Genomic DNA, 15,814 nt, shown 5'->3' with positions numbered 1-15,814 from the left:
CTCGTCCTGGGTTTCTTCCAAAAGTGGTATCTAGTTTCCATATCAACGAGGAAATTATTGTACCATAGTTTACTTCACTGGACCTTTCGGTTGGTGAGGCCACCTTGGCTGTGGTGCGGGCTTTGAAAATCTATGTGGACCGCACTTCTGTCTATAGGAAGTCAGACTCTTTATTTGTCCTTTATGGCTTCCATAAAAGAGGTTGGCCTGCCACTAAACAAACATTGGCAGGATGGATTCGACTGGCTATCTCTGAAGCTTTTGCTCACGAGGGCCTTCCTGTTCCATCTTCTGTTAAGGCTCATTCCACTAGGTCTGTCAGCTGTTCAGCTTTGCAAGGCGGCCACGTGGTCATCTGTCCATACTTTCGTACGGTATTATGCTTTTGATACCTACGCCTCTCAGGATGCTTCCTTCGGGCAACGGATTCTCCTCTCAGCACAGGAGCGTCCCCACCCTTGAAGGATACTGCTTTGGGACATCCCCAAGGTATCCTGTGGATACCCTATGGACCCTGATGTAGAAAATATGAGATATGGTAAGAACTTACCTTTTGACTATCTCTATTTCTACGAAGTCCATAGGGTTCCACAGGACTCCCGCCCTGTCGCACCTGTACTGCAGATGGGCTGTGGTTTTGGTCACCGGTTTTTCCGTCTCCCTCTGGTGAGAATGTGATTCTTGTGTGTTCCAGACTTTCTTCTCTCTCTTTATCCTCCTCCGACCTATGGCTTGTGACGAAACTGAGTGCCTGAGGCTCGGGGGCGGGGTATAGGAGAGGGACCCCAGTGCATCCTGGGAGGATGGAGAAGTTTTTAACTCTGTGGTGCCTGGATGTCTGCCGCCATCGCCTATACCCCAAGGTATCCTGTGGAACCCTATGGACTTAGTACAAATAGAGATAAAAAAGGTAAGTTCTTACCATATCTCATATTATTTGCTGCGCAGATGAGTCCATACTGCTCGTTACCAGTTCAGCTCGGGGAAGACTGAGGAGCTGATTCAGACCCTCTCGCTAGGATGCGATCGCTTGTAGCTGGCCGATAGTTGCAATCTGCGTATGCATCGCAATGCACGTGCCTGAACCAGTGCAAACGCTCGGGAAGCAATCGCGCACATAGACAGCCCAGCAGAGTGAGTGACAGGAGAGGCCGTTTGTGGGTGGTGACAGAGACAGTCCGAGTAGAAACGGGGGAGTGGAGGTGCGAACGCAGGCGTGCCTGAGCGTCTCAACGTGTTTCGGAGACGTGCATAATTAAAAGGCAGCATCATAGTACACGTCACTGGGTTGTATTTCACACTGAAGTGATCGCAGTGATTGCGGCAGGGTATAGTCAACCTCAAGCGCTGCGATCGCATCCGATGGTGCTCGATGTACCAAGGTTTTCATGCACTTCCAGGAGATGACGTGCGCAAGTGGGCGTCTTATGAATGGCTCGTGGGCGTCTGCATACACACAGTGCTCACTCGCCAAGACATAGTGGGCGTGCTAATGCCTTGTCGTGCGATCGCCTGTCTTGCTGGGCGTGCGCTGGATTTGCATACGCTGGGAGTGAGCGAACGCATCTAGTGAGCGGGTTTGAATGAGCTCCTGAGTGCTCTGTCCTTTACTGACTGGAAGTCTGCTTCTAATAGGGAAGTTTACCTCCCCCCTGTTAACTTTATCTCAAATAGCTTTCATGCTGATAATCTTCTGAAACTTTTAGGTATACATTTATTAATATTATTAGTAGCTTTTTCATAAGCCAACTTAGGGCCAAATTCGATTAGAGGCAAAAAGCTACGATCGGCAAAAAGTGTTTGCCGATTTGCGCTTTTGCCTGCTTTCCGCTTTTTGCCCTATTCGATTCCGGGACGTTTTTGCTTGCGTGTAAACTCCCTAGGTAAAAACAGACTAATACGATTCTCCACCTAGAGGCAGGCAAAATGTAGGTGCAAAATCTCTATTTTGGGGTACAAATATGGAGACTTGATTCAGAACCCTTTGGATACTCGATACCCCTCCCCCCAATGACTAATAAGGAGAAAAAAATTCTTAAAACGCAACTCATTTTTGGGGCAAAAATGTAAAAAGTGTTGGAAAATGGGTAAAAAGTAGGGGGCCTGGTATTTTGGGGGGCTATAAAGTTGAGACAGGTGTTTTTAAGACTGCAGCGGGTGTATTATTGACTTATTTTAAACCTTCACTTTAGAGACACCAAAATATACTAGTACCCATTTACATGTACCCCAAATTTAACTGCGGTACTTATTTTTCTAAATTAACCACATTGCTTTATATCATTTTTATCACACTTATGCAAACATGCATATAACAGCCATTTGACTCCATTTAAGATCACTAAATACTTTTATTAGGACTATTAATATTATATTGATTCCCAAGGTCAGTGAGGCTTTTTATTGGGTATAGACTGATTTCCCCCAAAAAATGGGCTGTACTTTTCGCTAGTTTGAATTCGGCCCTTTGTTTAGGTTAGCAAAAGAAAAAAAGGTGATAAATTCTGTTTATAAATAAAAAGCTCATTATTTCTCTATGCTACCTGTAGAAAGCCTCACGTGCCCTGAAAATATAATATGAAATTTACTAGGTTAGGCAAATCAGTTTAATTGTTTTTGGTTTAACCAACAAGTAGCAGAATTGTGAAATGTAGCGTGATCACTAACGTGTGAAACAGTGGTCGTTATGGAAAGGGTTAAGCAAGGACAGTCTCCGAAAACCGATTTCATTCATGTAAGGTGACAGAAGGATGTTATTATTATGGTCTCTTTGTGTAGAGTCAGGTCAGTCGTTCCTGGTCAGTTTAGCACAGTAGTTCGCAAACTCTGTTTTCAGGACCCCAAACAGTTCATGTTTTCCAGGTCACCTAGCACAGATGTATTACCAATTGTCACATTTTAAAGATCCACAGGTGACCTGGAAAACAGGAACTGTTTGGGGCCCCCGAGGACTGATGCAGGCCATACATCTACGGCCCCAATTCCCAGTTCTGGCAATCCGCGATCCCATCCCCGGATCAGCGGCCATCGATGATCTGCGATGTATCTGCGGATCAGGGAAATTCGGCATGTTAAAAATCCTGACCTTCCCATTCCGACCTTTTTTGGGTCAGGATCAGGGATTCAAAATGGTTCAACATGTTGAATAGCCCCGATTCCCCTGCTTGGGCTTAATGGGGAATTGCAGCAATCAGTCGCAGATGTAGGGACCCTTTAAAGGATAGATTATTATACTATATATTATTATACCTGCCATAGCTATGTTACCGTTGAGAAGCATACTTCACTTGTAAATGGCAAAGCAGCTGACACAAGTCACTAATATATATTTTATACCTGATAGCGGCGATTCAGCCAAAACCTGTCACTATGGTATATTTTATTGGGACAATAACATTTTAATTTTTAATATTTCTTCTTGTTGTCCAGTCTGCTCATTGACAGTTTACAAATTGAGGACCATGCTCGCCTTTGTAAGCTAAATAAAACACATTTATAACTTTTATATAAACCTTAGAATTTCACACCTTAGTTACCTATGATAATATAACAAACCGTACAAGTACTTTATAGCATTAATCTGTGCACAGCCAACTCTGACTATAAAATAACTTTAGGTTTTAGCCTATACTGTGTCCATAGTGCAAACAAAACAAAACAAAAAAAAAACACTGAGGGGGGAATGCAATAGCCTTGGATCTGGAATCTAAAACAAAACATTATTTGGAATGTGGGAGATCTATCTTTGGAAATCAAGGATCAGATTCATAGAAGTTTACATTATACCTCTTGGTGTCTGCACTGTGAGGTGGTTGGTGATCATGGGTGTAACTACCATAGGCACAAGGGGTGCAGCTGCTATGGGGCCCAGAGCTTAGGGGGAGGGGGATCTTCCTTGTCAAAGTTACAGGTGTTATATGTATTTTTCACCATTGGGTGGCACATAGGGGCCCGTACAAACTTTTGCTATGGTGCCGTCAAATACCTAGTTACGTCCCTGCTGGTGACCTTCCTATTTCGTTTAATATGGGTATGTGGTTCTATGTAGCAATATATATATAGAGAGGGACTCCCCTGGGGCGGGTGGGAGGAGAGATGAGTTTTTTATTGTTTGTTTGTTTTCGTTTGTATGTAAGAATTCTGATTTGGGGCACTTTATATTTTCTCTCTGCTGGGAACATTTTGTTCCATTTGTTGTATATATGTTCCATGTTCATACGATCTACCTTGAATAATGACCACTGGTTTTGTACTTTGTATTATTATTTCTTAAGGGGTCTATCCATTTATAGACTTGAAGGTCTGAACGACCAGTCGTTCAGACCTTCAGTTCAGGCCCCTTCACTGAACGTCTTTTCAGTGCTGCTGTTGCTGCATGTCCGGCTTCCTATCTCCTAACATGCCGAACCTGACAACTGTCGTGTTGGAGAGATAGTCTGCACGCGCATCGCTGGTCCTTGCCGGCTATCCACTAGCAGACTTTCTGCACGTTCCGACCAAAACCTGGTTTTGGTCGCATCGTGTAGAAAGTCGGCAAATGGATAGGCCCCTTTACTCTCAACTGTGACATTTTGTTCCATTTGGGAACCGGTCAATATATTGACAGTCGGGATGCCAGAGCTTAGAATGCCGGCACCGGAATCCCGACACGATGGTAAGTACTGGGGATAGGGAGAGGGTTAGTGTTAGGCATTAGGCGGAGGGTTTGGGTTAGGCACCTGGGGGAGAGACTTATTTATTATTACTAGTTATTTATATAGCGCACACATATTCTGTAGCGCTTTACAGAGAGGTTAGGGGTAGGGAGAGGGGGCAGGTTAGGATACTGACCAACAAGTGTCTGTATCACAACCCTGCCAGGGTCCCGTGTGCCGGAATCCCATACCCAACCCGTTCCATTTATCATTTGTATAAACAATGTTAATACTGTCTACCCTGAGTATTGTCCACGGCTACTGTACGTCTGTATTATTCTTTTCTTGCTAATTTAAAAAAAAAAAAAAAAAAAAAAAAACCCCTCTGATTTAGTGCAGTGATTATCTAGCGACTTTATCCTGCAAATTGTGGGGTGTAATCGCCCCCAAGCTGCTGATGGCTATGTGTGGCGGTTATAAACCCACACATCACGACATACCGGGGTCTTCTAAGTTGGTCTTTGTTTTTTAAATAAAAATTAGAAAAAAATGTGTAGGGGTCTTCCCCCCCAAAGTAAAACCAACACTAGCACTTCAGCCTAGGCTGGTGTTGGAAAAATCGAGGTAACAAAGAGCGTGGGGTTCCATTACCCTCCATAACTGATTGCACTATAACAGTGGGAACACGTGGCGTGGGTCCCCTGCCATAGTGCCAACCAGCCCTTGGCTGGAATCCTTACGGAGGTGGGGTCTGCAAAAAAAAAAAGAAAACGGATTCCCCCTATCGCAGGAACAACCTGCACTCTGGTGATGGCACTGGTTGGTGTGAGGTTAATAAAGCTATATGGAAAAAAAAAATTGATTTAATAATGTTTCCTGCTGGTGCACTATAGGTCTCAGCTAGCCCTGGCATGCTCCATTTCAATAGCTGCCAGTTCATGCTGGCACTTGGAGAACCACAAGAGTCAGCATGTCGTGGCAGACGGCATACCGTTATTATCTTTAGAGGCCATGTAAAAAATAAATCTTAAAAAGTGGTAGGACACCGATATTGTCGAAAAATCTAAATTGTCTCCTGTCTCATCCATAGTCCATTTTTTTTCACCCGCACTTCTCCTCCCGTCACCCGCACTTCTCCTCCCGTCACCCGCACTTCTCCTCCCGTCACCCACACTTCTCCTCTCGTCACCCGCACTTCTCCTCTCGTCACCCGCACTTCTCCTCTCGTCACCCGCACTTCTCCTCTCGTCACCCGCACTTCTCCTCTCGTCACCCGCACTTCTCCTCTCGTCACCCGCACTTCTCCTCCCGTCACCCGCACTTCTCCTCCCGTCACCCGCACCCGCACTTCTCCTCCCGTCACCCGCACTTCTCCTCCCGTCACCCGCACTTCTCCTCCCGTCACCCGCACTTCTCCTCCCGTCACCCGCACTTCTCCTCCCGTCACCCGCACCTGTCTCCTCTCGTCACCCGCACTTCTCCTCCCGTCACCCGCACTTCTCCTCCCGTCACCCGCACTTCTCCTCCCGTCACCCGCACTTCTCCTCTCGTCACCCGCACTTCTCCTCTCGTCACCCGCACTTCTCCTCTCGTCACCCGCACTTCTCCTCTCGTCACCCGCACTTCTCCTCTCGTCACCCGCACTTCTCCTCTCGTCACCCGCACTTCTCCTCTCGTCTCCCGCACTTCTCCTCCCGTCACCCGCACTTCTCCTCCCGTCACCCGCACCCGCACTTCTCCCGTCACCCGCACCCGCACTTCTCCTCCCGTCACCCGCACTTCTCCTCTTGTCACCCGCACTTCTCCTCTTGTCACCCGCACTTCTCCTCTTGTCACCCGCACTTCTCCTCTTGTCACCCGCACTTCTCCTCTTGTCACCCGCACTTCTCCTCTTGTCACCCGCACTTCTCCTCTTGTCACCCGCACTTCTCCTCTTGTCACCCGCACTTCTTCTCTTGTCACCCGCACTTCTCCTCTTGTCACCCGCACCCGTCACCGGCACCCGTCTCCCCTCGTCACCGGCACCCGTCTCCCCTCGTCACCGGCACCCGTCTCCCCTCGTCACCGGCACCCGTCTCCCCTCGTCACCGGCACCCGTCTCCCCTCGTCACCGGCACCCGTCTCCCCTCGTCACCGGCACCCGTCTCCCCTCGTCACCGGCACCCGTCTCCCCTCGTCACCCGCACCCGTCTCCCCTCGTCACCCGCACTTCTCCCCTCGTCACCCGCACTTCTCCTCCCGTCATTCTCTCATCATTTAGGCTGGGTACACACCTACAGATTTTCTGTCCAACCTTCCAACTAGTTGATTGGTTTGAATAAAAATCTGGTAAGGTGTGAAAGCAAAAGACAGTCAGCAATTTTCTCCCAAACGCCGGAAAATGGACAAAAACTGTTGTTTGAACAAATTGTTTAGATCAAACATTTAACAAACTTGTCTGAAAGACCATTTTCATCTGTTTTCTGGCATTTAGGAGCAAATTGCTGATCATCAGTTACTCCCATACATTACCAGATTTTCATTCCAACCAATCAACAAGCTGGATGGTTGGACAGAAAATCATTAGGTGTGTACCCAGCCTTACTCTAAATTATTATTATTTTTTACTTTAACATAATAGGTACGCAAACATACAGTACATATGTAGAGGGGGATGAAATGATGAGAGTACAACTAAACTTAAAACACTGGTGTAGAGGTACTTTGGGTACAGGCATGGTTGAAATATTCAAAAGAAGATGTAATGTGTTCCGTTCTGCTGCAGTGAAAAAAAAATGATCTCATAAGATTTTAATCTTGGAAAGCTCATCTGTAGTTTATGGAGATTCACAGAGCTTAAAATTTAAGATAGATGATTCTGTTGAGCTAAAATCCAGCCTGAGATTGTCTGACCACAATGCTTTATTACTTCCTTTTTCAGTTGACATTAGCTTGTAAAATAGGTGTTAACCCTTCTGGCACTGGACTGCACAGTATTAAACCTTTTTTACTCAACACAGGATGCACCAGGGATGTACCGGGAACTTAATGTGGCCTTGGTAATCATTGTGAAAGTTACCTCTTAGGTGGAGCAAATTTGTCAGCAGTCAGTGCCATGCACACACTCGTATATAGAGACAACATGCTGCTGGTGTGTGTGTGTGTGTTTCACAGGTGTGGGCATGCACTATCTTTAGGCCATAATAGGTATCTTTCCAAACCCTCCTTTTCGGTCACATTGGCAATGCTAAATGGTCATGGAAAAGGGTACATACTCAAACCAAGCCTACGTCTACTCAGTACCACTGGTAGAAATGTGCAGATATTTTCTTTATTTTAGAGCCACAATACCGACAAAGAACCGCTGATGGGAATGAGTAGTCCTGAACTGTGAGAGTGCCCAGTATGGGACTCCCACAGTTCTGTTACTTGGAGGGACAGGGACTGAGCCAAAATGTTGTTTCGTAGTGGACCCTTAATAGCATTGAAAATTTATTAGTTATCGGATTGTGGAGATTGTTGGTAACTGGCTTCAGGTAACTCCTGGAAACGCAGTTCATTAGTGAGGGCTGAGATTAAAGACTTTTAGAGCAGCCACATCCTTCACATCCAGCAGTCCCAGGCCTCTAGTATACACGGTCCTGGCCTATCTCCTACCATTGTGCCTCCACAACCTCATGGTGGACAGTAATTGTTGGCATGGGAGCGCTCCTAGGCACCAGTCTGCTCCTGCCTACTGATTTGTCACTGATATTCTGTGTTTCCTTTGAACAGTATGGAAAAAGAAGCGGGTGACAAATGTAAAGAGGCCATAGAAAAAGCTCTAGACTACAGTCCGAACAGCCCCGAAGCTCTGCAGCTGATGGCAAGTTATTTCTTCAGTATGGAGCAGCCACAGGTGGGTGACCTTCTAACCCTCCGACACGTGTGATTACGGGGAAACGAGTATGGTCGCAATGCAATGAGGGTGCAGGCAGCGTATATGTGAAGCCGGTTGCGTAATCATGCTGTACCAAAAGACGTGAGACCTTCATACTTGCAATGATGGACCATATACTTAATAGGTCAATTCAGCATTACCCTAAATTGGGCATTTTAGTTGGCAGCCCACCCCCCTGCAGCTCATTGTTACTGTTTGATTACATTCACCTCCTCACATTATGACTCAAACTCCCATTTATGTACATGGTCATCACAACTTTCAATAGTCCTGTTCATGGGTTAAATGACTGCCGCTAAAGACTGACCTCCCCTGCAGCGTACATTGCCTGAGGGCACTAGTCCAGCTGACCGTTAAATGTTACACTTTAAGCACCAATCTAATGAAATGTCTTTGTGTTGTGTTTACGGTTTATTATTTCCGAGATACGTCAGCTAGAGGATTTTCCACCATACAACGGGCAGGACGGAACAGCGTACATGTTCTATCACGGATTATGTATGATTTTCTACATTCTTATTTAGGGAGATGTTGGGATTTGTTTGATTGAATCGTGTTCCTTTTGATTGTTTGTGCTGCCCGGCTCACCTGCCCATTGGAAGAGCTGTTGATGATTGTGTTCTGTGTTCCTTCAGATTGCTGCTATAGAAATGTTTGAATATTATTATTTTATGAAACAGCAACTTTTAATTAAACATCACATGGGAAATGACAATAGATTTCCTACATTTCATCTTTTAGTGTGCAGTATATAAGTAAAACCCCTTTGCCTTGTGCGCTAATCCCCGTAGCGTCGCCTTCGTCACGGTTTTGCTATTGGTTTTGGGAATAAGGGAAGTGGATCAGAGAAGGGAAGAAATACAAATATCAAACCTACAGGTCACTATAATATATTGGTTTATCCATTCTCTAGCAACTTGCACTCAGTCGATGGCTTTCTTGTGTGCTTTTCAGCCAAGTTCTTATATAATCAGGCTGTGCTGGTTATATTTTCTTATACTGGAATCTGACATATAGGTGTACGCTCGGCCAATGATGCACATAGCAGAGCGATATTCTGCTTCTGCGTATGCGCCAAAGTTGCACCGCGTATGCATCCCGATTGTGTCTGTAGAAATTCGTAGTTGTGATTTAAACCGCGCGCCCTGAGAAGTGTATTGAATTTGTACTGTGCATTCCTGGGCTGCTGACGGGAAGGTGTCTTAGCGCACGCACGTAGATGGTCCCTCTTATGGGATTATGGGAGTGTTGCGGTCGTGTCGGTAAATTTGGTTGCATACAGACTCTGATACTGCACCTGCCAATCAGTGATGCAGCGCAGACGGACGCAGACAGGGGGCGCCTTGGTCCTTGCACATTCGGACATACTGATGTACACAAGGGAAGGACTATGTATCGTCATTTGCATACAGTAGTAGAGGGGCGATCGCCAATAGTCGCAACTGCGGCCACTTTTACATCCACCTCTGTATCTGCATAAAAGCCGCTATCTGGTTGCAATCGTATCTAATACATAAAACATGTTTCTTATTCCATAGACACAGAGATAAACAAATACAGTGTGCCTGATTATGCTGATACATGGCTGAAACAACCCAGGAGGAGCCTACAGTATATAGCAATATACCTGTTCAGACCCTTGGGTAACAAACAGCTATTCTAGATTGTTAATATGGGGACAAGAATGATCTTTTTGTTTTTGCCCGTGAAGTTGCTGAGCTTTGCTATCTTAATGAATTAGGAACATAGATTTTGGAGCTGGTCCTGGATGCTGGCCACCCCCCACCACCCTCCCCCTTATGTGCAGATTGTACATTCTACATCAGCATTTTCAAAACTCTGTCCTTAAAGCCCTCTCACAGTCCAGCTTCTAAAGATATCCAAGTGTGAGCGCAGGTGACCATTAGTACCCAAGCCATCCTTAAGACCTGCACTGTGTGGGGGCTTTTGGACCGAGTTTGGGAAACACTGTTCTAATTTTTCACAAGCGCTCGGTCATGCCATATACCATATACCAGGGCTGTAACTTGGGGGGGGGAATGTTCCCTCGGGTGTCAGATTTGAGGTTGTGCCAGAGGGCCGGTTCCAGGGCCATTCAACCAGTGCGGCAAAACGGGGTCGCCACCCCATTGGGGGCACAGTGCCACAGTTTGGAGAAAGCCGCACCCCTGCTCCCTTCTCTCCTTGCTCCCTCTGCATGCACAGTGCATACTGTACTGGGCTTTTACCTGTTTAGTAAAACTTTCAGGACACATTGTAGCTGGTAAATTAATCTACTGGGTCAAAACACATCTGGTTACTACGGAGACACACCGCTATCTTTGCAATGTCTCAGTTCCATCATCACCTTAATATGAAAATAAGGTAAAACGAAAAGTTGTGTCCCTGTAAAATATCAAGGTCATAATAGCTGCTCGGTTTGAGGACTGAGTGATTCACAGATCTATCACATCTACATTAGCGAGTGCATAGATGGAAACTTAAGTTTGCCTCATTCCCGGGCAGTATGTTCTATCATCCCCTCCTCCCTCCATCACATTACTGCTCTGCACACCGTATATTTACCTATAAATCTCCCTGCTGGGTACCAAAGTAGCAGTAACATTAGAATCCTGCTATCGCCTTCCCCCTGACCTCCCTGACTAGAGACCAATTGTAAATATCCTCTGATTAATGCAGAGACCATAAATGTGCCCATCATTCACCTCGCTGAGATCTGATGTCAAAACCCATCCACTTATCCGATCTCCCCGGCAATAAATATCTCATCAGACTGCTGTACATGTAATAATTCTGTAAGTTATTGCCAAGCCAGCGACCAGAGGCTGAGGCAGAAATTGCCGTACATAGATCACTATCGCTCGCGCTGACATGGGTCAACTGCTTGGAATAACTCTGCGCCGCGCTGTGCTACCTATCTGGAGATTAGGGTGATATCATTTAAATAAGACACTCTTTAAGCCACAAGATACATATTAGTGACAAGTGTTTATAAGCCTGGCACAAGGTTAGGAAGACAAATTTGCAGCTGGAAAACCTGTTTATTTTAATAGGGTTAATTACGGGGAACCAAATTGTAACCAAATCTCTATTGTTACACACACACACACACACACACACACACACACACACACACACACACACACACACACACACACACACACACACACACACACACACACACACACACACACACACACACACACACACACACACACACACACACACACACACACACACCCACCCACCCACCCACCCACCCTCTGGATCATCTCTTTGCTCCTCCATAAGGCAGCGGCAGTATGTTCTTCACACCGTTTTCTGCAGCGCGCATGACATCACCTTCCTCAGCCAGCCCCTCACCACCTCAACCAGCATTAGCATGGGCAGGGACGACGTGACCTATGACGATCGCCCGAGCCCAGTATAGTATGCAGAGGGTGCAAGGAGAGAAGGGAGGAGGGGTGCTACTTTTTCCAAGCTGTGGCACTGTGCCCACAATTGGGTGGCACCCCGTTTCGGCCGCACTGGTCGAACAGCCCTGCGGCACAACCTCAAATCTGACATCCGGGGAAACATGCCCCCCAGTTACGGCCCTGGTATATGGCAGGACCGCGCTCTTGTGAAAAATTAGAACAGTGTTTCCTAAACCCCCTCACAGTGCAGGTCTTAAGGATATCTTGGTGGAATATATATTATTTACCGCCGGACCCATGCCCGGCGGTTGGAATCCCGACAGTGGCATCCCGGCAGAGGAGGAAATCCTGATCGTCCCAAGGTAAGTATTGTCTAACCTAATTCTACCCCCTAACCCTAACCCTCCCTTGAGGTGCCTAACCCTAACCTTCCCCCCCAGTGCCTAAACCTAAACCCCCCCCCTTCCCCGCTGCCTAACCCTAAGTCCCCCGGGGGTGTGCCAAACCCTAAGTCCACCCCGGGGGTGCCTAACCCTAACCCTCCCTTCCCCTAGCCTAACCTCCTGGGGGGGTTGCATAAACCTTAGACCTAACCCCCCCGCCCCCCACCCCCCACACGGCTATAGGCGCCCGGCGTCCCTTCGATCGGGATGCAGGGTGCCGGTCTCCCGGCGACGGTAAAATGACAGGCGTCTAGATTTAGACGCCTGTCATTTAGCCCTCGCCAGGATTAAGCAGTCGGAAAGCCGGCTGTCGGGATCAGGTCCACCGGCTTCCCGACTGCATACCATCTTGGGTAATAATTGTCAACTGTGCTAAAACATGGATATTTTTAGAAGCTGGACTGTGAGAGGGCTGATTCAGACCCACTCGTGAGCGCACAGCGCTCGCAAGAGGGTCGTTGGTCCCCCACTGCACATGCAAACGCTGGAGCCGGCTCCGGCGTGCGCATGCACGAGCCCCGGAGCGAGAGAGAAATTCTCTCGCTCCGGGACTCACTACAAAAGGGGCGGCTGTCGATGTTGATCGACAGCTCCCCCTTTTTTGTAGGTGGGGCGGGGAGGGGTGGCTACACAAACGGAGGCATTCCCGAAGGAACGCCTGCTGTTTGTGGGCGGCCCTAATGACATCACTCGTGATGTCAGTAGGTGGACTTCCTGCTCTACAGGGGCTTGCGGCCACGAGACCCTACCACAAGGGTCTCACCGCAAGCCCGATGGTCGCGCTATGCGAGCGGCCAGGAGGCCGTCTTTAAAAAAAAAAAAAAGGGGCACCATGATTCAAAAGGGGCGCCATGATTCAGAGCGAGCGCTCTCAAAGAGCGTCCAGCTCTGAATCAGGCCCAGAGTTTTGAAAATGCTGATGTAGAATGTGCAATATTAACATAAGGGGGAGGGTGGTGGGGGGTGGCCAGCATCGAGGACCAGCTCCAAAATCTATATGTTCCTAATTCATTAAGAAAACAAAGCTCAGCAACTTCACAGGCAAAAGCAAAAAGATCATTCTTGTCCCCATATTAACAATCTAGAACAGCTGTTTGTTATGTAAGGGTTTGAAACACCTTTCTTTGTGTGGCAGGAGAGTCACGGTCACAGCTGAGTAGATTGGCCCAGGATGGTTTCCAGGTGCAGAGTGAGTTGGGACATACTCACCACCTGGTTACCTGGGTGTAGAAGATTTGGCAGGTCTGGTTCAGGTCTTGCAACTTGCTGAGATCAACAGCCAGGTGATAGTCAGCACCTGAGAGCTTGGCTTAAAGTTCTCCTGAGAACAAGGTTCGAGGCTCCTGATGCTGAACAAGTCGGCCAGGCGATAGGCTGGGTGGGAGTGTGGTTAGCGCCAGGGTGCCATGACCAGGAGGGTACACTGACCTTGTGTACATCGGCTGTGACCAAAAGTGTAAACTCACTGCAGTGATTGCTTTACTATAAAAATATTGGTAATCTGCTGTTTGCTGTGTAACAAAGAAAATCTAGCCGCAATAAAATGTCAAGTTGTCCACTATGGATACAGCTAAGCCTAAAGCAGCCACCCACAAAATAGCTCTAACCAACTATTAATGTAAACCATACAGAATAAGTGAACTCAACCTTAAGTGATTGAAATTGAGTTAACTTATTCTGTACTGTTTGCTGTGTAGTAGCTACTGAGTTGTGGCGAATACAATAACTACTGCGTTTACCACACATGCTTTATGTGGTTCCTTTAAGTTGTCACACTTATAAAACAACCAATCATATGTTTGCTTTCATTTTCTAACTAGCACTTAACGATACTGCCTTTGAACCTTATAAATACCCCTGCCTATACCTTCTAATATCCTTCCTATAAACCTCTAAGGATGATGCTATTTTACGTACGCAGTCATACAGTAAATAAAGACTCCAGACCTAGAACCTGTGGTTCCAAAGCACAAAGTATTATTCAAGTAAAAGTACAGCAGTTACACGCTATGATCCTCATATAATCTTAGCGCAAAGAAATTATACAGACCCAAGTACAGTTATACATACGCAGAGCTCTCTGGTCCAGATGTAGGCATCAGCAAGAAACCCCCGTCAATCAGCATTCAGCATGAAGACTAGGAACCCAGGGTCAGAGCACACATATTTATACCCCCCAGAAATAAACAACACAATAGAGAAGTTTGTTGCTAATACCATTGGTCCTAAAGGAGAGGGCATATGTTACAAGGCATTTAACAGGTTGGTTCAAATAGACACAGGCCAGCCTCTAACAACTGGTGGTCTCTGGTTTCCCGCCTCATGCAAATCTTAACAGTTGGTCATATAATGTACATTTTGTTGCTTGAAGTCTCTGTGGTCCATAAGTTGAGAATGCATGTTGCGATCTCTCCATCGATATTACCGGAATACTGTTGAGAGAGTACGCATCAGTACAATACCAAACATGGCTTACTTATCACGTATAAAACCTTAGTTACGAAATAACCTTTATTTCCTAGCAATGATAATAAATGTGCATACTTGAATTTTATACCTTAAAGCTTATGGAACCTTGTATGTGAATATGTAATGTGTGAGTATGTGGGGTTTTGATGTAAAGACGCTAGTTAACTTGGGGCAGATGCGTGTGCATGAAGCTAATATTCAGCGTGTTCATACAGGATCTTATGCATTTGCTAATATGCGACTAGTTAACAGCGCAATTGTGCGTATTAATGTGTGTATGAGAAATGGTGAAAGATGCAATCGCATGATGCTAATAGTAATATCGCCACATGTACTAAAGTGTGAGTTTATCTAACATGGCGCTTGGGCGGCCATTCACAAAATGGCATCTTGCGATCTCATTTCCAAGATGGCGTCTTGTGGCCAGTCGCAAGATGGCGTCGCTGCGATCCAATTTTAAACTGATCTTGTCTCAGCCAATTGTCCAGCTTCTACACACTAGCAACATAGTAATATCTAACTGAATGCTGGACAGCACCACTTTTTCCTCAGCACACATTTTCATAAGTGTTCCCTATCGTCTCTTTCACTGGTTGGTTTTGCTTTAATCACCTGCTTAAGCAGCGTGAGCGCTGCCATGTTGATTTCTGCAATTATGTTTCTTTTTACCTGATAGCCGAGCTTGGGTTCCCGATTTGAGGTTCGATTAGGCTACTTCTGAGAGGTAAGGAATACAGGTCCCGACCAGTGATAGTTCAGGGAGCAGTCTCAAGTTCCGGCTGATTTTAGTGGAACCAGTGGGTATAGTACATCATTAACTTTTAGATTCAAGGTACATTACTGTAAATTAAAATCTCATTACAAGCAAATATTTTTCACTCAATAAACAACTTTGAGGACAAAAAAAAAGTTTTATTATACAGGAACTGTGGG

The 15,814-nt window shown here is 46.3% G+C and overlaps 1 protein-coding gene across 1 annotated transcript in view; it reads left to right on the top strand.

Moving 5' to 3' along the window:
• Positions 1-15,814, top strand: part of LOC148517493 (uncharacterized) — a 715,840-nt gene that overhangs the window by 22,575 nt on the left and 677,451 nt on the right. Inside the window, exon 6 of the mRNA XM_088478666.1 lies at positions 8,388-8,511. Coding sequence (XP_088334792.1) covers positions 8,388-8,511 — 124 coding nt within the window. The remainder of the gene's footprint in view (positions 1-8,387; positions 8,512-15,814) is intronic.

This window comes from Taudactylus pleione, unplaced genomic scaffold (genome assembly GCF_031769625.1).
Source record: "Taudactylus pleione unplaced genomic scaffold, aTauple2 ptg000216l, whole genome shotgun sequence".
Taxonomy (NCBI): Eukaryota; Metazoa; Chordata; class Amphibia; order Anura; family Myobatrachidae; genus Taudactylus; species Taudactylus pleione.
Note: the sequence above shows the minus strand (reverse complement) of the source record. Positions and strands in the feature narration are given on the sequence as shown.